Source organism: Diplotaxodon limnothrissa, linkage group LG8, assembly GCF_057381915.1.
Source record: "Diplotaxodon limnothrissa isolate DT_005_m linkage group LG8, D_limnothrissa_male_GT1.1, whole genome shotgun sequence".
In the NCBI taxonomy this organism is placed as follows: Eukaryota; Metazoa; Chordata; class Actinopteri; order Cichliformes; family Cichlidae; genus Diplotaxodon; species Diplotaxodon limnothrissa.
In genome coordinates, this window is record NC_140603.1 from 3,591,245 (window position 1) to 3,616,510 (window position 25,266).

At 43.3% G+C, this 25,266-nt stretch overlaps 1 protein-coding gene across 1 annotated transcript in view; it reads left to right on the plus strand.

Annotated features, from left to right (window-relative positions):
• fmn2b (formin 2b) overlaps nucleotides 1-13,864 on the plus strand; it is a 53,028-nt gene extending 39,164 nt beyond the window's left edge. The window contains exons 14-19 of the mRNA XM_085360331.1: nucleotides 2,228-2,348; nucleotides 2,629-2,721; nucleotides 5,935-5,986; nucleotides 13,053-13,202; nucleotides 13,314-13,395; nucleotides 13,838-13,864. Of these exons, the coding sequence (XP_085216457.1) occupies nucleotides 2,228-2,348; nucleotides 2,629-2,721; nucleotides 5,935-5,986; nucleotides 13,053-13,202; nucleotides 13,314-13,395; nucleotides 13,838-13,864 (525 nt within the window). The remainder of the gene's footprint in view (nucleotides 1-2,227; nucleotides 2,349-2,628; nucleotides 2,722-5,934; nucleotides 5,987-13,052; nucleotides 13,203-13,313; nucleotides 13,396-13,837) is intronic.
• Nucleotides 13,865-25,266: the final 11,402 nt, after the last annotated feature.

Below are 25,266 nucleotides of genomic sequence, written 5' to 3' on the forward strand. Positions count from 1 at the left end.
ATTCTTGGATGTTCCTTGTCTCATCCTGGACCGTGGTGCTGACACTCACCAATCCTCAGCCTCCTTCCTTCCGCTTAGTGTACAGCCTCAGGGTGCTGGACTTGGGGTGAAACCCTCCATGCATAGTCAGGAGCTTCCTCGTCTTGATGTCAGTGGCTTCTATCTCCTCCTTTGACCAGCTTATTACCCCAGCAGGGTACCTGATCACGGGCAGGGTGTAGGTGTTGATAGCCCGGATCTTGTTCTTACCATTCAGCTGACTCCTCAGGACTTGCCTGACCCTCTGCAGGTGGTGGTTGCAGCTGTCCTAGCAGCCTCTTCATGGTTCCTATTTGCCTGTGGGATCGCCAGGTACTTTTAGCTGTCCTCTATGTCTGCAGTGTTGCCGTCGGGGAGTTTGATCCCCTCAGTTCTGACCACCTTCCCTCTCTTTTTTTTATCATCCGACCACACTTTTCTTGTCCGAACGACATTCTGATGTCATTGCTGTATATCTTGGTGGTGTGGATCAAGGAATCAATGTCTCATTCACTCTTGGCATACAGTTTGATGTTATCCATGTACAGGAGGGGCTTACAACTGCTCCATTCTGTCATCGATATCCGTAGCCAGCCTTGTCAATGATCTCACTGAGGGGTTCGGGCCTATGCAGAACTGCAGTGGGGACAGAGCATCTCCTTGGCAGATCCCTCACTTGATGGTGACTTGTGCTATGGGCTTGAAGTTGGCCTCTAGTGTTGTCCCCCACATCCCCATTGAGTTCCTGATGAAGGCTCTTAGGGTCCTGTTGATCTTGTATAGGTCTAGGCGTTCCAGGATCCATGTGTGGGGCATTGAGTCATAGGCCTTCTTGTAATCAATCCAGGTAGTGCACAGGTTGGTCAGTCTGGTCCTGCAGTCTTGGCTGACTGCTTGGTCTACCAGTAGCTGGTGTTGTGCGCCTCTGGTATTCTTGCCCATCCCTTTCTGTGCCCCACTCATGTATTGAGCCATGTGCCTGTTCATCTTAGCCGCTATGATGCCTGACAGAAGCTTCCACTTGGTGTTGAGGCTGGTTATTGGCTGGTAGTTGGATGGGACCGGCCCCTTCTGGGGGTACTTGAGGATCGGGATTGTCCGACCTTTGGTTAGCCATTCCGGGTGTCTCTCGTCAACTAGCAGCTGGTTCATTTGTGCTGCCAGACGCTCATGGAGTGCAGTCAGCTTCTTCAGCCAGTAGGCGTGAATCATGTTGGGGCCTGGTGCTGTCCAACTCTTCATACTGCAGACCCTTTCTTGGATGTCTGCCAATGTGATTGTTACCGGACCCTGTTCAGGGAGGTTGCTGTGGTCTGCTCTTAGATCCACTAGCCACTGAGCATTGCCCTTATGGGTTGCGTCCTTCTCCCATATGCTCTTCCAGTATTGTTCTGTCTCCAGCCTTGGTGGTGCTGTTCTCCTATTGTTCCCCTGCCACTGATAGCTGGTTCTGTGGAGAACAGCTGGTTTATTCTCCTGCCTTTGATCTCTCTGGTGTTCCTCTTGAAGCGGCTGGCCAAGGCTGTGAGTCTTTGCTTGGCAGTTTCCAAGACCTCAGGTATGGACAGCTTGCTGTACTTCTTAGGCACCTTCTTTGTTGCACCTTTTTGCAGCTCTGATAGTTGGCTAGCCTCCCTGCATGCTACCTTAATCTTGGCCTCTAGTCTCCTTCTCTATGGAGGGTACTACTCTTTGTGGCTGTTCAGTTTGTAGCCAAGCATCTCACTGATCACTGCTGCCGTGGTGTAGATCAGCTTGCTAGTCCCGGGAATGGTGGCAGTCTTGGTAGCCAGCTACGGAGGATCCAGGTTTCAAGCTTTACCATGATCCTATCTCTCAGGTCAGTTCCTCTTGCACTCAATGATCCTTCTTCTATTGCACTTGGGGCTTGGTACCCAATCTCAGGTGGGGGTGATGATATCTCCCCCTTGACCTGGCGTCCTGGCAAGCTTGAAGGATAGATTGCCCGCAGGGGAATTTCTCTCTCTCTCTCTCTCTCGCTCTCTCTCTCTCTCTCTATCTATCTATCTATCTATCTATCTATCTATCTATCTATCTATCTATCTATCTATCTATCTATCTATCTATCTATCTATCTATCATTGCATTGCTAACATCTAGCATGCTGGGGATGGTTATTCCAACAGTAGGATATCTATGATTCATTTGAACAATTGTATTGTGCCCTAATTGGTTTGTCCATTTCCAGGATGCTGGCAGGGAGACATGTGTGTATCCTCTCCCTGAGCCTCATGACCTGTTTCAGGCTTCGCAGCTGAAATTTGAAGATTTTCAGAAAGATCTGGCACGACTCAGGAAGGATCTGAGAGGTAACACATGTAGCTGCATTTCAATCAGATTAAAGGACATACATTTACTGTATAAGCATTCATTTCCTGGAAACTGACCAATACCCATTACCTGACTACCTCTCATCATTCAAAGGTGAAAATGATGATTTGCAAGTTTTTGAGTCCATTTAAAAATCAAACTAAAACCATTTGGGGGCATTATAGTGGTTTAACGTGATTCATACTTCCATGCGTGCATGAAATATATTGATAAAGCTGAAATGGTTCATTCAATGGTTGACTGTTTTCATTTTCTCAGCATGCATATCAGAAGTAGAAAAAGTGTGTAAGATTTCAGATGAGGAGAACTTGGAACCTTTCAAAGAAAAGATGGATGATTTCCTCAAACAAGGTAAATTATGTAACCCCCATACATACATACATACATACACACATACATACATAGATGCATACATGCATACATACACTTATTGACATGATATCACCATGCAGTTGCTGTAGATTTGCAGGTTGCACATCCGTGGTGTAAATATTGTGTTCCTGTCAAGCAGGTGCTATATTGGATGGTAGTACAGTCTGAAAGTATGGTATTGTAGTGTCTTTACAGTACAACATAAAGCATAAGCACACGTAAAGCAAGTATCCCCTCGGCTTGCTGCCTGTACTTTGGGGTTTCTTCCGGTGGACGAGAGGGTTTGTTCCCTGTGCGAGGGTCGGGGAAGGGGTCCTGACTGTCATCTGCGCTTATGCGCTAAACAACGGTTTAGAGTACCCAGCCTTCTAGGAGTCCGTGGGAGGGAGACTGGGGACAGTCTCCCTCAGAACATGGTCCAAATGGACCATGTTCAGCATCTCCATTGCCAAAGCCAAAGGTGGTTGGTGCCTGTTGTTGTGGTAACCTCCCTTGTGGTGGTGCCCATCTTTAAGAAGATGGACCAGAGGGAGTGGGGCATCACACTCCTCAGCCTCCCTGGGAAAGTCTATGCCAGGAAGAAGAGTCTGTCTGTTGGTGGAACCTCGGATACAAGAGGTACAATGTAGTTTTCGTCTTGGTTATGCAACACTGGATCAGCTCTTTATCCTCTCGAGAATACTTGACGGTGCATGGGAGTTTGTTTTTTTGTGTACTTTGGAGAAGGCATTCGACCGTGTGCTGTGGGAGGTGGTTCCTGTGGGAGGTATGGGTTGTCTGGCCCATTGCTACAAGGCGTTCAATCATTATACAACCATTGCAGAAGCTTGCTCTGCATAGCTGGAAATAATTCTGACTCGTTTCCAGTGGGTGATGGACTCCAGCAGGGCTGCCCTTTGTCACTGATTCTGTTTGTAATTTTCATGGACAGAATTTCTAGGTGTAGCCAAGTGGAGGAAGGCTTTCACTCAGAATGTCTTCTCTGCTTTTTGCAGATGATGTGGTTCTGTTGGCTTCATTGGGTGATGGCCTCCAGCTCGCACTGGAACCGTTCGTAGCTGAGTGTGAAGCAGTTGGAATGAGAATCAACCCCTCTAAATCTGAGGTCATGGTCCTCAGCTGGAAAAGGGTGGAGCGCCCACTCTGGGTGAGGGACAAGTTCCTGTCCCAAGTGGAGGAGCTTAAATTTCTTAGACGGATTGGTGGATTTGGTGCTGCAGTGATGTGGACACTGTACTGGTCCATCATTGTGAAGAGAGAGCTGAGTGTAAAAGTGAAGCTATTGATTCACCAGTCGATTTATGCCCCTACCCTCACCTACGGTCACGAGCTGTGGGTAGTGACCAAAAGAATGAAATCATGGATACAAGCGGCAGAAATGGGCTTCCTTTAAAGCAGGGGTGTCAAACTTAAATACACAGTGGGCCAAAATTCAAAACTGGATCAAAGTCGCAGGCTAACATTAATATTCATTGAAAAAAAACTCTTCCTCCAAATATAACAAGGAATCTTTTCTTATGGACTCAAACAAGTTTTGCTGAAAAACTGAATATGGAACAAGCAAAGCTTAATACTAAACAATATATATAACTTATATAAACGTATATATAATTTAATATTGCACACATGCAAAATCAAAATTCCAATTAAATAACACATCAGTGGAATTAATTTCTTAATTAAATTTGTATTTGCAGCCTTCTGAATTAAATTTTATCATTTTATCATTTATCAAATTTTCATCATATTCTCCCACCTGTCCAGAAAGCTCCTGTTTTCTGCCTTTCTTTTTGCCATTTTGGGATAGGTAGCATGGCAGTATTTGCATGGTTGCTATGACTATGGTTAACAGAGGAGAGGGTGCTAATGGGTCCTGTCATGACTGACGTGCCAAAACACCAACAGAGCATTCTGGGAATTGTAGTATTAGCAGTACATGCACTGTATAATACTGGCAGGCCAGCTCTAATGGTAATTTTGTATGGCTTCGCGGGCCAAATGTAATTAGGCGGGTGGTAGGGTGGTTCGGGCATTTGACAAGGATGCCTCCTGGGCACCTCTTGGGTAAGGTTTTCCAGACGTGTACCACCAGGAGGAGGCCCTGGGGCAGACCCAGGACACGCTGAAGGGATTATATCTCTCGGCAGGCATGAGAAGGCCTTGGTGTTCCCCCGGACAATTTAGAGGAGGTGACTGGGGAGAGGGAGGTCTGGGCTTCTTTGCTTAGGATGCTGCTTCTGCAAAGTGGCCCCAGATAAGCAGAAGAAGATGGATAGATGGAACTGATTGTTATTGTACATGAATAAAATTGAAATGAAAATTGACTTATCAGACCAGGCAGCATTTTTCCAATCAACTATTGTCCAACTTTGGTGAGTTCATGTGATTTGTTGCCTTAATTTCCTGTTTTTTAACTTTTTAACTTAAAAAGGTAATCTTGATTGTGTCTATATACCATGTGATTCACTGATTTGTTTGCACGAATGAGCAACTGAACAGATGTACCTAACAAACTGCATGGTGAGTGTATCTAGTGAGTGGGATAAGATGCCTCAAATCACCCTTTCTAATGTGTTTTCAGTAATTTTCTTGTGCTATAAGTATGATTTCTTGTGTTTTTGGAGAAAGAAGTCCTACCATCAATTAATGCTTTAATTTTAAACGACCCTTTAAGATTAAAGCATCAGCCTAAGCCTAAGGTGACCCTTAGGCTTAGGCTGATGGGGGCATCCCACAATGCACTGACTAGTTTTTCATTCACTGTGTGGTTACACACCACTCTGCACTTAATCATTAGTTGTTGTTATCAATCTTTGGCTCTGTTACGCAGTGTGTCTTTTATCCTGTCTTGCTCCCATCACCCCAACTGGTTGAGGCAGATGGCTGCCCCTACCTGAGCCTGGTTCAGCTGGAGGTGTCTTCCTGTTAAAAGGGAGTTTATCCATCCCACTTCACCAAGTAGAGTCTTTAACTTAAAATATAAAGCACCTTTAGGCAACCGTTGTTGTGATTTGGTGCTATATAAATAAAACTGAATTGAATTGAAATTGAAAGTGTCTATAGTATGAGTACACTTGAGGACAGAGCATATAATTTTCTACTGTAATAAATGGACATTCATGATAGCAAATCCAATCACTGTCTCATGATTTACACACATATTGACTTCATGTATTGTTCCTCCTTTCTTAGCTAAAAGTGAACTGGAGATGCTGGATTCTCAACTCAGCAGCACTCATAAACTGTAAGAGCGACCTTCTTTATTTGTTATATTTGTGACAGTACTGTCTCTTTAACATATATCATCTAATTTCAGAAAAACATTAAAACATTGCACAGAACTCCAATACCATTACATTTTGACTGGTTTGTACCAACCAGTTATCCCCACCGCTGTGTAACAGACGCAAGTCAGCAATGTTTTTTAGACTACATTTCACATATAAAGTGTGCATTTCTATCCTAAAGAGGCATTAATGACACAAGTTATAGGTTTGTAAACAAAGATAACCTGGTTTGAATCCTTTTTTAATTACTGCATTTGGCACTTTGTACTCACTGTTTACATATAGGAAAAGCTATTGGTTAGGAGTAAAATATGTCAAATCACCTGAGAAAGCCTACAAATTGAAAACTTGGATAGAATTTGTAGGCCATCCCTTTCCCTTTGCCTTCTCCTCCTTACCCTACCCTACAGTTCCTTTCATAATCTTTATTCATTAGACATGAAGTGTCATATATTTCAGGCCTTTTTAAATTTTGATTATGATTCATCAGTAATTATTTTAATATTTCATTTTGAGTGCCAGAAGTTTATTATTCAAATAGCATAAACACTATATACACTGTATTGCCAAAAGTATTCACTCATTCATCGAAATCATTTAATTCAGGTGTCCCAATCAGCTTCCATGGCCACAGGTACATAAAATCAAGAATGGCTTGCTCTCAGGAACTGTGAAATCCATAATGGTACAGTGATAAAATGCCACCTGTCAACAGGTCCACTCATGAAATATCCTCACTATTAAATATTTCAGTAGCAGATGTTAGTGGTATTGTAACATAGTAAAGGGACTGGGAATAACAATTCAGCAACAAAGTGACAGGCCATGTAAAATCACAGAGCAGGATCAGCAGATGCTGAGACACATAGACTCATAGCTCTGCCAACTTTCTGCAGAGTAGATCCCTACAAACTTCATGTGGCCTCCACGTGGAATTCAAAGACATCCTGAAAATAAAAGTGAAAAAATGATGCAGCAAGATGTATGCCCCCTCACGTGCTTGTATGCATGCCTCACAATGTTGGGGCGTGTTCCTAATGAGAAGAAAGCTCCAAGACAGGTGCAAGCCACTGCCTGGCCTGTAGAGGTCTGTGCGTCTGTCCATAAATATGCCTCCCCAGACTATCACTGACCCACCACCAAACCGGTCAGCTGAATGATGTCACAGGAAGCATAATGTTCTCCATGGTCTCTTCAAACCCTTTCACATCTGTCATGTGTGCTCAGGGGGGCAACCGCTCTCATGTGCTAACATCACCTGGTGCCAGCGGTTGACCTGCCAAGCCAAGTCAACTTTATTTATAAAGCACTTTAAAAACAGCAACCAGTGACCATTGTGTGGAACATAGCAATAAAAAATAAAATTGAAATAAATAAAATAAGTACATATAAAATAATGACTAGAATTAAAATTACAACACAAAATAAGAGCATTGACAAATGCAAGATCTAATTAAAATGAATAAAAACAGTCAAAAAAATAATTTAATTTAATTAATAAATAAAATCAACAAATCTCACACTGCGTCCAATGACAAGCAGAAGAGGTGGGTCTTAGAGAGGCCTGTCTAATGTGAAACAGCAATGAATTCCCCAATTTGGGAGCCACTACAGCAACAGCATTGTCTCTGAACCACCACTATGTCCTTCGCACATCTAAGAGCAGTTGGTCAGCTGATCTCAGTGATTGGGAAGGGGAGTGTTTCAAAGAGATCTTTTAACAGCATGTTTTTTGTTTTGTTTTGTTTTAGCCAGCTGTCTCAGCTAAAAGAAGCTAACCCTGCACTGATCTGACTGCTCAATCTAAAATCACTGTCCATCCTAAAACCCAAGTTTGTAACAGTAAGCTTTACATACTGTGCTAGCAGCCTGTGTCTACAGGAAAAGACCCACCAGTGACACCAAATTCAAATTCAAATTTTATTTGTCACACACACACAACCATACACAGTATGACATGGGGGTGAAATGCTTGTAGCTGTACAATGCCCGACCATTAAATGACAGAAAAAGGTTTTACAGTATTTACAATTTACAGTTTACTACAAAATTTACAAATTAACTTAGAAATTTACAGTAAAAAATGTGCAAATAGCAGAAAGAGATTATAAGGATTATAAATCATAGGAAATGTGTGGTGGTGCGTGTGGTGATGTGTGTGAGAGTCCAGTCTTATAGTGACGTGTGTGGGAGAGTCCAGTCCTACACCTGGTTCAGGGCCCGACTAGCCTGGGGGAAGAAGCTCCTCCTCATTCTCTCTGTTTTGGCTTTAAGGGAGCGGAAGCGCTTCCCAGACCTCAACAGTGAGAAGAGTCCATTGTTGGGATGGGAGAGGTCCATCATAATCTTCCTAGCTTTGGACTTGCACCGCTTGGTGTAGATGGACAGCAGGTCAGAGAGCTCTGATTGAATGATGCGTTCTGCTGAGCGCACCACCCTTTGCAGATCTCGTCTGTCCTGCTTGGTGCTGTTCCTAAACCAGGTGCAGATGTTTGCCGTCAGGACGCTCTCGATGGTGCAGGAGTAAAAGTTCTTGAGCGCCTTCAGTGGCAGATGGAAGTCTCTAAGTCTTCTGAGGAAGAAGAGACGCTGACGGGCTTTTCTGGACCTGACACAACAACTTCTGTCTTATTTTTATTAAAATTTAGGAAGTTTAGAGCCATCCACACTTTTAACTCCTCAAGGCTAAAACTAAAGTTTTCATTGAGTAGGCATGGTTTTGTGTTAGGGGTACGTAAACCTGTATAACATCTCCATAACCATGGAAAACAATTTTGTGCTTTCTAAAAATAAAACCAAGGGGCAGCAGATACAAATAAGATACTAGAGGCGCAAGTATCAAGCTCCATGGAAGGAAAAGGAGCAGAGGAAGATCTGAAATCATGTAGCCCAACCTATAAAGTTTTCTGATACGTGTAGGATCTGAACCATTCCAGAGCAGTGCCACAAATGCCCTCACAGTGCTCTAAATGAGATATTAAAATAAGTCTAGGACAGGGGTCGGCAACCCTAGGCAGGGTTAACTGATGGCACGACCATAGCTGGACTAGCCATCGGGCATACCGGGCATTTGCTTGGTGGCCCGATAATTTTCTTTCTTTTTTTTTGTAACGGTTTAAACAACGAAAGGTGGTGGATTGGCCAGATGCTGGCTGGCAGGTGGATCAGGGAGAGGGGAGGCAGGAGGAGCAGAGACCCGAGGCAGCCGTCGGTCTGACTGTCAGGTGAACTGAACTTCAGGTAAGAAGTTCTGACCTGCAGTCTATCTGGGTCAGATATAAACCAAGTTTAGGTGGAGTTTATTTTCGTTGTGCTGACTTTTTACAGTCAGTTACAATAACTCGTACTGCGTACTAGCTAGCATGTTATATGTTATTGCTAGCAGTTTCTATACAGCTGGGTGGGTGCTACGGTGTTACTGATAGTGAACGTTATTTTATTCATAAGGTTAGTTAGTAGAGTTGCCTACCGTCCTGTAAAAAGACAGAATCGTCCCGCATTCAGAGAAATTATTACGCGTTTTGTGTTGAGCTGAGAAGGGATGCAGTTTGTCCCGGACTTCAGCTAGGATGGAAAAAGACACAGAGGTGGAGTTATTCTGCTGCACAGCGGCCTCTTCTTCTCTCATTCTCTCCCTCTCCTGTTGCTACTTTAATCATGAAACTGATCAAAGGTCAGCTGATCGGCTTTTCTCTCTTGTTTGTTTATCGCCCACTTTGCGCCAGATGTTGCGCTAAACAACAGCAGCATGTTTAAGCTTGATCAGCTGTTGTTAGAATTTATTTAATATTAGTTTCTAGTATCAGCTGATGTTTGCTGGAGCCACAGCTGTAAAGCTGCTGGTCATGATGTCGGTTTGGTTACTGAATTATCAGAGCTGAACAGGTGATGGAGAAACAGGTAGTGATGGGCAGATGAAGCTTCATGAAGCACTGAAGCTTTTCATCCAATTGGTTCACCCCAGTGCAAAGCGTCATCATTTTCAGCTCCTCCCATAAATGAAGCAAGCCTCGATACGCGCATCGCGGAAACGCCCCCTCAATTTCTCAACACAAGCTTCGCAGCCTCGATACAGAACGTCACATCACTAGAAACAGGTTTACCTTTTAGGTGACATGAATAAGTTGGAGGGAAGTTATGAACTGTTTCTGAGAGACAAATAACACCAGGATCCTTTTCTATGTAGCTGACGGCTGGTAACTGTGCAGGGGCGGGTCTAGCAAAGTTCTGCCAGGGGGGCCAGGTGGGGCAGGGAAAGAGGGGCACAAAGAAATACTTTCTTATTCTCATTTAAAATGTCTGGCTGTTATTAAATAATTATCTGAAGCTTACAACCAAAGTTTTTATCTGACATAAAATGTATAGAAATCATACATATACCAACAACACTGTCACAACAGCATTTGTTTTCATTCAAAGGCTTTATGGCTTTAATACCTGGTGGGCCGGTCTTTAGTGAAAATGCCCGGGCTGGTTTTTTGTGTCCCAGTCCAGCCCTGGGCACGACACGCAGTGAAATAATCTGAGAAGGTGCATCAAAAAATAAATGGTCGCGCCAGCGGTGCACATTGCAAATCAGCTCACATTACACACATTAGTTGTTCCTCTTCTTAATGACGGTATCTTAGCTAACAACCCCAACTACCAGATTCAACTTGTAATTGGCTAAAAATAACTTAGCCTACTGGTGAGAGGGTCGTTGTTAGCTTTCCACATTCCGACACTTCAAAAGCTTCAGAAGCTGTCCACTCAGCTCAGCATCAGCACCACGGAAATACACGGATACATCCGTAGACTCGAGACACAAGGCGTCTTTGGGACTTTCAGGTGTATGGACCAATGTTTTATTTTCTGATCAAACCAGAAATCTTTAATGAGCAGCTAGATTTGTCTCACATTAACTGGCTGAGTTAATGCCAGTTAATGCAACATCGAAGCAGCTGGAATCCACAGCTCTGAGTGTTCATGGAGCTGCATGTTCACCTGCTGGACATCACTACCTGACAAGTTTAACTGTCTTCAGAACATTGCAGAGGCCTTATTGACAGTATTTGGCTCTACATATCTGTGTGAGCAGATTTCCTCTCACATGAGTGTCCTCAGGTAGCCTCTGAATGCTGGACACTCGCAGACCTGTGTCTCTGAGTGGGAGACCAAAGATCACATTAACATGTGTGTCTCTGTATTAACAAACATGCCATATTGGCCCAGTTTATTTTTCTTATTATTGTTGTGAGGAGACCATAAATAGCATTTGTATTTTCCGTTGTACAGTTCATTTGCTGTTATGAGTTCTTGTTATGGAGAAAAAGTGTCTTTTTATCCATAACATAACAAAATAGCTGATAACGCTGATAGCTGCCAACATCTGCAAACAAATATAATTCTAGAAAGTTGTTCTATATATTGTGTAACTGTTCATATAGAGCGTTATTAAATTTATTGCTAATGCAATCATATGGCACACTGACTTCTGAGGAAATTTTAAATGGCACTCGCCATCAGAAAGGTTGCCGACCCCTGGTCTAGGAGAACTAGCATCATATAGTTTCCTGAATCTATAGCCAGGAGTATGTCATTAAATACCCTCAGCAGTGCAGATTCTGTGCTAGAGACCAGATTAAAAAATACATTGTTTTAATTAAAAAACACCTTCAATTGACTGTAAACAGAATTTCTGAAAGAAAAGGAAATATTACTAATAGGCCTAAAGTTAAATAATTCAGTATCCAACTGTCCAGGCCAGGTTTTTTGATCAGTGGTTTCACTGTTGCATGCTTAAAAGGTTTAGGAACAGCTCCTGAGTACAGGTAGCCCAACCAGTAACATTTTCTGAACCAAACTAAGCCAACAATTCTTTAATATTTGAACAACACCTGCAGTGTGCCCTTTTTCAGCTGTCTTTCAGCTTTTCGGGATTCACATCTGACAGCACAAGTTGTGTCAATTATCCAGGGCTCAGATTTGGTTTCAGGGTGCCTGGTTTTTAATGGAGCCACAGTATCTAATACAATTTGGCAGGGTGAATGAAACTAGGAGCAGAGCGTCTCTGTATCTGAAGACACAGACTCGGGAATCCCAGATTTCAGATTGAAATAAGCAGAGAAATGCGCAGTTCAATAATATGACAGTGCCACGCAGGGGTGTGAGGTTTAACAGGTTTAACAGGGCAAGGCAATGTCAAATAAGACAGGCTTATGATCTGAAAACACTTTATCACAGATGGTTAAGTCTGAAACAGACAAACCATGTGTTAGTCCAGACACCAACTGTATAAAATTAAGGGCCAATTAGGCTTAAAAAGTCCTTTAACCATTGGTTTGTCAGGACAGCAAATATGTACATTAAAATCACCAATATTAAAGACTTGATTATATTTAGGCATGACTTCAACCAATAATTTAGAAAAGTCATTTAAAAAGTCCTTATTACATTTATGTGGTCAACAGATCTCAGCACATAACACAAGGTGAGAGTGACCCAGCTCAAATAAGCTCAGTTCAGAGCTGGAGAATGGAGACACTGATGGAGATAGCGCCTTACTTTTTGTTTTTAAGATGCCATAGAAAGGTGCACCAGACAGGCCTTCAGCCTCACCAGCGTACCGCTGTGTCGCCTGCACCAACAGTGATGCTTCCTCCAGGAAGCATTGTAATCAGAGTGCAGGAGAGTTAGTGATAACTGTCAAAAACGGGAAAAGTCTTTTGGTCATAGTCACTGACGTTAGTGGTTTCAACTCTGTGAAAAATTTAAACATCAGATTAATATCCATTACATTTTGAACATAAAATGCTGTTACATTTCAATTAATGCATCTCCGCACTGGATTGCTTTTGTTATTGTTCTTCTTTCTTATTACTGGCATTGATAACAAAAATGGAATTACTAGCTACATTATAAAGCAATTCTGATAAACTCATAGAAACATGAACAAAGTTTATTAGTAAAACAGTCCTGAAACCACTCACACAGAACAAATTTTGTGTCAGATATATATTAAGGTGACAACTGGTGTATTTTCAGGTTCCTGGAACTTACAGTGTTTTTCTCAGTGAAGGCCAAAGCAGGAGAGAAAGAGGTTTCACCTAACATGTTCTTCTCCATTTGGCATGAGTTCTCCTCTGACTTCAAGGACCAGTGGAAGAAGGAGAACAAAACCATTCTCAAAGAGAGGTACAGTTGTTTCTTTATCCATTCTCTTCAGCTTTCTGTCTTGCATCATGTCATTAAACTTAGCTGTTGAATATGCACTGTGTAACTGCATTAACATTGTATGTTTTGCAGGTTAAAAGCAGCAGAAGAGAGTTTCCGACAGGCCAAAGAGAAGGCATCCTACAGTGTCAAACCTAAACAATCATCGGGAATTGTACGTTGACGTTAAGCTCTTCTTTATTCTCTTTAATCAAAAGTTTGTTCTCTTTAGCTAACAAACTAAAGTTTTAAAATGTATAACATTTTTTTTTCTTCATTAATACACTAAATACATCTCATAAGGATTTTTGTCTTTGTGCTGGGAGTATCCACTGGGAAAAACTGGCAGCTCTTCCTATCTTTACTCCACATCATTGAATCTGCATAAGTCTGTCTGAGGGACTCCTTTTCAAATTTAGTTTTAAGACCCAAATGATTTTGGCTTATATTAAGCTTTTTGCTGTAAAGTTGTATATTATAAATTTTTTTATTTATTTGTATTTCTGTATTTATTTATTTTTTGTCAATGCAGTAACACAGGAACCCTGCAAAGTGTTTCCTATGGAACTGGATGGATGAATAATACTCAGTTAATCTCTCTCTCTGTCTTTCTACAGAAAGCCAAGCTTGGCATGAAAATTTGACATAGTGGGCTTGGCACGCTTGTTTTCATGACTTTGGACACCAGCAGTGAATCAACCACAAAAGTATGAAGATGACCGACAAGAGAATTAAGCGACAGAATAAATGAGAATGACCTACAATATGTGCAGACAAGCGATCTCTGGACTTTTTTTCTCATCGTTATTTTTATGTTTGGTCACATTTGCCTGCTCTGTCTGCCTGTTGCTTTAGATGACTATTGGATTCAACAGAATCATGAAAAGATGCTCCTTCAGGGCCATCAGGTGCAAAATATTTACAGTAATCATCAGCATCCCTTGTCTATGGAGCCCAGGTTTAACTGATAATGTAATACACTCATAATCATTAACACCATCAAGTTTCCTAAATAAGTATTTGAAAAATAATTAAAAACAATAAGCAATTATTCCTAACGACACTGACCTTTATTAAGAGCAAATGAGGCCAGTAAGATGTGATGGAAATTAAGCACTAGTGACATGATGGTATTGGATTTACTATGGAAAGTACTGTTGTTGCAGACTTTATCTAATTTTCAGTTAAAAAATTGGGTTCTTGTTTTTATACTCCAAGCAGTAATCCATAATGACTGTGAACCAATAGAACAATTTTTTGTTCAAATATCCATCCATTCTGCTTCTCTGGGGCTGGGTCGCGGAGGCAGCAGCCTGAATGGAGACGCCTAGACGTTCCTCTTGCCAGCCACTTCCTCCATCTTATCCGGGATAACACTGAGGCAATCCTAGGCCAGCAGAGAGATGTAAACTCCTAGGTCTGCCTGAGGACATCCTGACTGGAAAACCTTACTTAGTAGAGCTCTAGGAGACATGCTCATCAGATGTCCGAACCCACTCAACCGGCTCATTTCAATGTGGAGTAGCAGCAGCTCTACTCTGAGCCCCTCTTCATGTCCTTACCCTCTTATCTCTAAGAGAGAGGCCAGCCACCCTTCAGAGAAAGCTCATTTCTGTCGCTCGTATCTGTGACCATAGGTAAGGATAGGGAAGTAGACTGATTGCTAAATCATAGCATCATGTTTATGCTCAGCTCTCTTTTCACCACGATGGACTAGTACAGCATCTGCATCACTGCAGCTGCAGCACAGGTCTGCTCTCCTCACTACCTAAACTCCTTCACTTGGAGCAGCAACTTGTCACTCACCCGCAGAGGGTCAGTGACAAGTTCACCCTTTTCTCACTGACAACCATCGCCTCAGATTTTGGAGATGCCGATTCTAGTTCCCATCGCATCACACAGCTGTGAAACACTCCAGTACGAACGAGGCCACTACCTGATGAAACCAAAAGAACAACAATGTCTGCAAAAAGCAGAAATAAAATTCTTAGGCCACCAAAGTGGAAGCCTTCCACCAACTGGCTACAGGGAGTAGTAAACTACTGTGGAGTTTAACACCCACCGGAAATGAATCTGACTCATTGCTGGCAATGAGCTCATGAAATGCTTTTACAGGGACCCAAATGGCGTGCAGCGATGGGAGTACCCTTACTCCCGAGTCCCAGGTATTTAAACCCTAGTGGTAGTTATCTCTCAAGAGATAACTAGGGTTGATCATGTGCCGTATGTTCTGGACACTCGGGTGAAAAGCAGAACTGAGCTGGACTGATCACCACCGTGTGGTAAGTTAGATAACGCAGCATAAGGTGTGCCCTGAGTTATTAAAGGCTCTGGATGTTGTAGGGCTGTCTTGGTTGATATGCCTCTGCAACATCAGATGGAGAGCTGGGTCGGTGCTTGTGGATTGGCAAACTGAAGAGGTGCTTCCCATCTTTAAGAAGGGGTACCAGAAGGTGTGCTCCAACTGCAGGGGGATCACACTCCTTAGTCTTCCTGGTAAGGTCTATGCTAGGGTACTGGAAAGGAGAGTTCATCCAAACAGGCCTTCAGTGAAGCTGGTTCTGTTTTGTAACGAGCTGTCTTGCTGTAGTCTTCTTCAGACAGTCTCCACTGCCTGGGTTATAGGTATGTAAGTGATGAAAATGAGACCACACCAAAGAACACTATGATCCAGTGTAAGTTTTTGAATCTAGTGGATGAAGTCAGTAGTTTTCAATATGAAAGGGGGGTGTTCCACAGGAGGGGAGCCAGGATGGTGGTGAGGAAATTGGAAACTTTGTAGGTGGCAATTTAGTATTAAAAGCACTGTGTGAATGTGTGTGCGTGCTTTAAACGTTTCGATCAGAAAGCCTTGAAAAGAGTTACTTTATTTATAAAGTTTAGCCTGTTTGAAGGCAGGAAGAAAACTGGCAACAATGCCAGTTGTGTGAGTTACACTTATCAATATCACAACTTTATCATTAAGACACAGGAGAATCTGATGGGTTATAGCCAAGTATTCCAATAACATTTATTTCCAAATTGGCATGGGGCAGTTTTAGTTTTTATTCTTTCGGCTCTAGTCCCAGTCACGATTAATGGTCTGAGAGCGATTAAAGAATAAATACAAAAAAACCCAGCCCAATAACAGACACTATTTTAGATATTATTTTTAGACACTAGTTTAAAATTTTAAACCCTTCTGTTCTCTGTGCACAGAGTTCCACAGGTACATGCTCTATGAATGGTGCTGCTGTCTTTTGGACACTTGATTGGTCAATAGTAGTTTCATACTTGTTGCTATCCAATCTGGAACCTAACCTGCTCCGGATAAGGTTAGGTTACCATAGTGAGGTACCCCAGTAAGAAATCAACCACCTTTGTAACACAGAACACATAGGGTTAACCCCCCAGGTTACCTGAATAAGACAAAATCCTGTGTCTACAGGAGTCTCATTGACTAAGGACCTTTTGACAATGACTTGTGACCCTTATCAGTCCAACTTCTGCATCCCATTCTAATGAACTCCAATTTTGGTATTTTAAATGTATTGACTCAAGTCATGGACTCTGCTATTGAAACTATTAAACACTGGAGTCAAAAATAATATCAAAATCAAGACCTTAAACAGTCCAGCATTCAGAGTTCTCTCATCTGACAACTTCAATTTTATTTTTGTGAACATTCTTTTTTTGTGGTTTAGGAAAAAGAAAGAGAGAATACTGATCTGCAAACACTGTATGGCATTATGTTTGGTTCACAAAAAACATTTCAGGAAAATGTAAGCCTGCAAAGAAAAACTCATGATCGGTCTTTGTAAAACACCCATATGCATCTGGATATTTCATTTCTTCTCTTATGTATTTACTGGGACAGAACTCTTTGTAACTATCAGATGATATCACTATGATTGCTGTTTACTGTAGGTTTGGTTTTCTTGTAACTGTGAGTGAGAGTGTAAACCATTTCCAGAGATTACACAGAGCCAACCAGCTTGCCTGTGCTGAAGACTGGCACTGATAATTGCATTAGAAGATACTCATGGCTATACTGGGCTTTAATGTGTAGATTCTGACTGTAACTTGCCATCTTTTAAAATCAACAGAAATACAGCCATAGACACATCCTTGTAAATTAAATCATCTCGCCTCAATAAACCTCTCACTTTGTGATTCTGCATCCTCAACACCATTCAGACTGTCTTTTAGCAGAAAATCCAAGTCAGCATACATTTGTACAGCTGGTATGCCAAATCTGACAGGCAGCATTTTGCAGGTGTTGCAGAATTAATGTAAAGTAATAAAATGTTAAAGAAATAATATGAGCATCAGCATGATGTTTACAATTGCAATCTAGTTTGGGGCAGTGCTGTTCCAGCATCAGGCTGATCTAGCACAAAGTATGATGTGGGAACTGTGAGTGGCTTGCAAACATTGGAGGAGTGGAAACACTGCGTGCAGGGGGGTCAAGCAACTGTTTTTGATGTGGAAAAATAAAAGAACTTGGAATATCTGAGATCAATCCAAGGCTCAACTTCCATCCCATCCAGGTGGACACTGCTGTTCACCCAGTTTGAATTTTGCCCTTTCCTGTTGTTCATTGTCAAGCCAGATACCTTGTGCTGTCAGTTAGAGCCTGACTTGCGTTGCTCACCTAACTTTCACCAGAAAGTACACACACTGGGTCTGTGACCCAGTGCCATGACACTTTCCAGCAGTTTCCTTTGTGATTCTTTCCTTATAATGCTGCTTTATTGAACATGTGCTCAGCATCAGTTCTAACAACACAACAACAGGTACGACAGCTAAGAATAAAACTCCCACTAGGCAGCCCTAACGCAAAAGCATATCAGATGGCGTAAAGCCGCAATGCCCCCCACAGCTCAACACAGGCACTAACATAACCCAGTATATGACACCTTCTTCTTCCAGCGGTCTCTATATCATCTGCCTACATCATCCGCTTTCCCTAGCATCCTCCTCTGTCACACCAACCCTCTGCATGTCCTCTTTCACAACATCCATGTATCTGTTCTTCATCTTTGGCTCCTCCCTGGCAACTCCAAATTCAACACCCGTTGTCCATTATATCCACTATCTCTCCTCTGCACAAGTCCAAACTATCGTAGCCTTGACTCTCCTACTTTGTCCCAAAACTACTCCACGTGAACTGTCTGTCTGATATGCTGATTTCTATTTTTTTTTCATTCTAGTCACTCCCAATATAAATCTTAACATCTTCAGCTATGCTGCCACAAGCACAGTGCTATCATTTCAAACCATAAATTAAAGTAGGTTTCACTACCATCTTGCAAATCTTAACTCACGCCTGGGATGGGTATCGTTTAGGTTTTATCCGATACCAGTACCAAAACGGTACTTTTGAAATGGTGCCGGTGCTTAAACGGTGCTCGAACTGGTGCTTAAAGAATGAAGAACACAAACTTTGTCCAAAAACCTCTCATGTTCAGCTGTTTTTTTTTTTGTAAAAAGATAACAATGTTAGTCTTCTCTGCAGCTATAGGGCATATATGGTATCACTCCTGGCTGGAAGCAGTGCTTAAACAATGGAAAAACACAAACTTTGTCCAAAAACCTCTCATGTTTAACTGTTTTCCACTTTTTCTTTGGTCATTTTAGCCTTTTTGGCCAGGGTGAAGGGAGTATCTGCCATCAAACAAGAAGACAGCCGCATGTAGCTATGATGATGTTTGCTAGTTCACCTTACATGCATTAATGTAGTAACGTGGTTAGCCTACTCAACGTAAATTACACACGAACAACATGAAGTTACTCACGCAGAGAAGAACGGCTGCTGCTGCATCATCATCCTCATCATTTCTGCTACACTGGCAGGGCTAGGGGCCAGGACTCTCCTCTTCGGGTTTTTGGGGGATGTTGCTGACTCCGGGTCCGATAACAGGCACCACACCCGCAGTAGATGTGCTCGGTGTGAGGTCTCGCAGCAAGCTATCAAATACGGCGCATTTCTCGGCTTTTAAAAAAACACTATGCGTCGCCAGGTGTTTCATCAGATTTGAGGTGTTACCTCCTTTGACAGTACACTGTAAGAAGTCATCTATAGAATCTACCCAATAAATCTGAGGTAACAATTTGCATTGACTTTTTTGGGGTAGATTTAGTTCAATATATTGTGTGTGATGCCTCAAAGGCATTTATTTCATTTATCTTTAATGTTTGCTTAAAGTAATTCTTTTGTATGTATTTAAGTTAAAAAGAACAGTAAAAAGAGTTAAAAATGTTAAGAAGCTCTAATTTTGAAGGTGAACTTGCTAATAACCTCACTTCCTGGTGGGTTACCTGTATTGCTTCATTTCCTGTTTAATTCCTCTTCCTGGTTCTCTAAGAGGGAGAGTGACATGCGGTCTTGCTCTGAGGCTTATCCACAGCCATTCACTTGGGAACATTGTTCAGGCAACGCCGTAAGTGTATATATTTCATGATGAAGGTCTTAGAAAGGCATAAATAGTGGTATTTGTTAAAAATTATATTTTGTTTGTGATTCATGGAGGTTGATTTGTACATGTTAAAAAAGGATGTTTTGATGATCATTACTGTTGCTAAAGCTAACACGAAGGTGTAAGGTCACATTTTGAGTTATTTCATGATGCAATATTTATTTAAATGATCATTTTTTCTATTCTGTATTTCTTTTCAACTACAGTTTTCACCGCTTGTCAAATGAAGATTCTGAGTAAAAAGTCAACTCTACTCGGACTCGTGTATTCATTGACAGAGGTTTAGCTTGGTGTTTGATCGGAGTTGCTACACTCTGCAACAGAACATTATAGTGAAAAGGCGGCACTCGATGGTCCTACGTGTTCGTGATGGCAGCAAGCAACAAGTCATCGGTATCAAATACCAGGAGCAACGTGACATCAGCATCATCTGTAAGTGCGGCTCGCGCCAGAGCTAAAGCAGAAGCTGCTAAGGTACGAGCATCATATGCTAGCCAGGAGGCTAAATTAAAATTGGAAAAGGCTGCTAGAGAAGCAGAAAGGAAAACTAGAGAAGCTCAAAATCAGTTGGAAGCCGCTAGAATTGATACAGAGCTGGAAGTGCTAACATTAAATCGTGAAGCAGACGCAGCCATCGCTGAAGCACAGGTGTTAGAAGATGTAGCAGAAATGCATGGAAATGTAGAAAATGTGAAATCTGAGTCAGAAGACAGGCTTAGATTGCAACGTACCAGTGAATATGTTTGCTCTCAAAATGAGCAGAATCAGTCTACCTTCGCACCAGTATCTGTCCCACCTGTTAAATCTGTAGACCGTGCAGAATCACAAGACAGTTTCAGAACATGGCATCCACCTGTAAGCTTAGCGGAATTCCAACATAGCAATAGCAAGCCCAAGCCTGAAGTCGAAAGAACAAACCCTCGCACGTATATAGGTGCTCAATCACAAACACCCCGGCGTATGCTTCCAGTGAGCGTGCCACAACCTTCAGACCCTCTGGCACAATATTTGGCGCGACGTGATCTCGTTACGTCAGGACTGTACCAATTTGATGATAAGCCAGAGAATTTCCGTGCATGGCGGTCCTCATTCACTAACGCTGTGGCTGAGGTTCAACTTACAGAAACACAAGAATTAGACCTCATGACCAAATGGTTAGGAAAAGAGTCTGGACAGCAAATAAGATGCATACGCTCAGTGCATGTGAATAATGCTGGTTTGGCTCTGCGCAAGGCATGGGAGAGGCTGAATGACTGCTATGGTGCCCCTGAGATGATCGAGCAGTCACTGTTTCAGAGACTTGACAGTTTTCCAAAAATTGCAGCCAAAGATCACATCAGATTACGTGAACTTGGGGATTTGCTTATGGAGATACAAGGCGCCAAGGAGGATGGATACCTCACTGGGCTGTCATATCTAGACACCTCCAGAGGTATTGGACCCATAGTAGACAAGCTCCCATATGGGCTCCAGGAGAAGTGGGTGTCATCTGGGTCGTGGTACAAAGAGGAGAATAACGGCTGCTTCCCTCCCTTTAGTTACTTTTGTAACTTTGTCTGTCATGAGGCAAAGAAGCGAAATGACCCCAGCTTTATTCGTCAAAGCAACGGCACAAACCCCACAAAACCAGAAAGATTACCTATGAAGAGCTTTAACACCAACAAGTCTATCGCGGTTCACAAAACAGATGTCTCTACAATCAACAGCGACCCTAACAAGAACTGCCCATTGCACAATAAACCTCACCCACTTAAAAAATGCAGGACATTCAGAAACAAGTCCATCGATGACAGGAAGGCCTTTCTAAAACAGAAAGGAATATGCTTCAAGTGTTGTTCTTCGACTTCACATGTTGCCAAAGACTGCAAATCTTCCGTGAAATGCTTAGAGTGTGAAAGCATCTATCATGATGCAGCCATGCACCCTGGCCCACAACCTCAACTCACCAAGGCTCCACCACCACCACAGGAGAATGGCGGGGAGGGAGAAGATGACTCTAATGTAACTGATGTTAGAACCAGCTGCACAGAGGTTTGTGGCCCCGGCCAGTGGGGTCGTTCTTGCTCTAAGATCTGCCTTGCAAAGGTCTACCCCAAACATTCAAAACACAAAGCCATTAAAGCTTATGTAATTCTGGACGACCAGAGCAATCGCTCTTTAGCCAGGCCAGAGTTCTTTGAGCTGTTTGGTGTGGAGAACGAACCACTCTTATACCATCTCAGAACATGCTCCGGTGTCATCGAAACGTATGGCAGAAAGGCAGAAGGATTCCAGATAGAGTCGTTGAACGGCAACGTTCTCATACCTCTTCCACCACTCCTTGAGTGCCCTGAAATCCCTAACAATCGAGCTGAAATCCCAACACCAGGTGCAGTTTTGCATCATCCTCATCTCCACCATATAGCCAAACACATCCCCGATCTAGACCCAGAAGCAGAGATACTCCTGCTGCTCGGGAGAGACGTGCTTAGAGCACACAAGGTCAGGCAGCAAGTTAACGGGCCACACAACGCTCCCTTTGCACAACGTCTCGATCTAGGCTGGGTGGTGATAGGGGAGGTGTGCCTAGGTAATGTGCATAAGCCAACAGTGGACACATTCAAGACCCATGTGGTAGACAGCGGTCGCCATTCCATATTTCAGCCCTGTGCAAGTTTCATGCATGTCAAAGAAACACAGCCAAGCTTCAGCAGGTCTAACAAAACGCCTGAGAGGATGCTAGGACACACAGTGTTTAAACAATCTGAAGATGATAACAAACCTGCCCCATCAATAGAAGACATCCTTTTCCTAGAGATCATGGATACAAATGTCCACAGAGATGACACTGGTAGTTGGGTTGCTCCATTGCCATTCAAGGAGCCACGGCAACGTTTGCCAAATAATAAAGAGCATGCAGTTAAGAGGTTCGAATCCTTGCAACGCCAATTCAGGAAGAAACCCGAGATGCAGAAGCAATATGTGGCATTCATGGAGAAGGTCATTGCCAACGGTCACGCAGAGGTGGCACCGCCCTTGAAGGAAGATGAAGAGTGCTGGTTTCTTCCATCATTCGGGGTATACCACCCACAAAAGCCCAACCAAATCAGGGTGGTTTTTGATTCCAGCGCTCAGTACTGTGGGGTCTCCCTCAATGACGTGCTTCTGACTGGTCCCGACCTCAACAATTCTCTCTTGGGTGTCCTTCTACGCTTTCGAAGGGAGAGAGTAGCTATCCTCGCCGACATCCAACAAATGTTTCACTCCTTTTTGGTCCACGAAAGGCACCGTAACTTCCTCCGGTTTTTGTGGTATGAGGACAACGACCTCACCAAGGCGGTTATCGACTACCGCATGAGGGTTCATGTCTTTGGCAACTCACCATCTCCGGCTGTGGCCATCTATGGTATGCGAAGAGCCATTGCTGAAGGTGCCCAGAAGTACGGTGCCGACACAATTAAATTTGTGGAAAGGCACTTTTACGTGGATGATGGCTTGGTGTCTCTCCCATCTGAAGCAGAAGCAATCAACCTTCTCCAACAAACTCAGGCTTCACTTGCTGAATCAAACCTCCGCTTGCACAAGTTTGTGTCGAACAGTCCAGCAGTCACTGGAGCTTTCCCGCCAGAAGATTGTGTCCCGCTCATTAAGGATCTGGATTTGAGTGGGGAGACAGCACCCATGCAGCGCAGCCTGGGTTTGCTTTGGGAGATCAGAAAAGACACATTTACATTCTCTGCATCAACTATTATCAAACCTTTCACCCGACGTGGAGTCCTCTCCACCGTCAATAGTGTTTTTGATCCGATGGGTATGCTGGCACCTGTCACAATCCAGGGACGAGCTCTTCTTAGGGAACTTAGTTCAGAACTGACTGACTGGGATGCACCTCTCCCAGAAGACAAGCTGAAGAAATGGGAAACCTGGAGAGATTCTCTTCAAGTCCTAAAGGAGCTTCATGTGCCACGTGCATACACATCAACCTCGCTCACCAAAGCTGTGCGCACAGAGTTGTTTGTATTCTCAGATGCCTCAACTATGGCCATTGGGGCTATCGCTTACTTGAGAGCCATCCAGGAGGACGGAAAAGTGGAAGTAGGATTTGTTATGGGCAAAGCCAAATTAGCACCCCAGTCTGAACCAACAATCCCGAGGCTCGAACTCTGCGCTGCCGTCCTTGCAGTAGAAATGGCGGATCTCATCCGAGAGGAGCTGGATCTGAAATTGGATGCTGTGAGGTTCTACACGGACAGTAAGGTGGTGCTCGGGTACATTTGTAATACTACAAAACGCTTCTACACATATGTCCATAACAGAGTCCAACGTATCCGACAATCTACTAGACCAGAACAATGGCATTATGTGTGCACGGAAGCAAACCCTGCGGACCATGCATCTAGATCTCTGCCTGCATCCCATCTGGCACAGAGTTCTTGGTTCACCGGACCTTCATTCCTGCATCAGTTATCTGCAGAAACAACACAAACCAGTGAGACGTTTGAGCTCATCGACCCGGGAAATGACTCAGAGATTCGACCACAGGTACGCACCTACACTACTCATCTGAAGGAACCTGTACTTACCCCTGATCGCTTTCGCCGTTTCTCCACCTTTACCTCTCTACTGCGAGCTGTGGCTTTCCTTATCCATGTGGCAAGATCTCACAAACATTCAAACCAAAACAGCAGGTGTACAGGATGGCACAGATGCCGCTTACCTCGTACTGTGGATGAAATAGCTCAAGCGAAACATGTCATTCTGCAAGCAGCACAAAGGCCAGCCTTTGCCAAGGAACTGTCAGCCCTCCAAGCAAACAAAGTGGTGTCCACAAACAGCCCGTTAAATAAACTCAGTCCAACTTTGGAGAGTAGTCTCATCTGTGTTGGAGGCAGACTGAAACATTCTCAACTAACATGTGAAGAAAAGAACCCAGTAATCCTACCCAAGGACAGCTACGTTTCCTTACTGCTCGTACGACATCACCATGAGCAGGTGAGACATCAGGGTCGACATCTCACAGAAGGTGCAGTAAGGGCAGCTGGACTGTGGATTTTGGGTGGGAAGCGACTAATCAATTCAGTCCTACACAAATGCGTAATCTGCCGGAAGCTGCGTGGGAGACCGGAAGAACAACGTATGGCTGACTTACCGCCGGAACGTCTCAAGGTTTGCCCTCCCTTCACATACGTGGGGCTTGACGTCTTTGGACCTTGGTCTGTTGTAGCCAGACGCACTAGAGGAGGACAGGCAGAGAGCAAACGGTGGGCCATGATGTTTAGTTGTTTGAGTTCAAGGGCCGTCCACATTGAGCTGATTGAGTCTATGGACACATCTAGCTGTATAAATGCTCTCAGGCGGTTCTTCGCTCTCAGAGGCCCTGCAAAGGAACTTCAGTCTGATTGTGGGACCAACTTCATTGGAGCTAGCAAGGAGTTGGAGATGGGTAATACTGTACAGGGGTACCTCAGCAAGCAAGGATGTAGCTGGAACTTCAGACCTCCACATGCTTCCCACATGGGAGGCTCATGGGAACGGATGATTGGTGTTGCCAGGAGAATCCTTGATTCAATGCTCTTGCAGCAAAAGAGTCGCCTGACCCACGAAGTGCT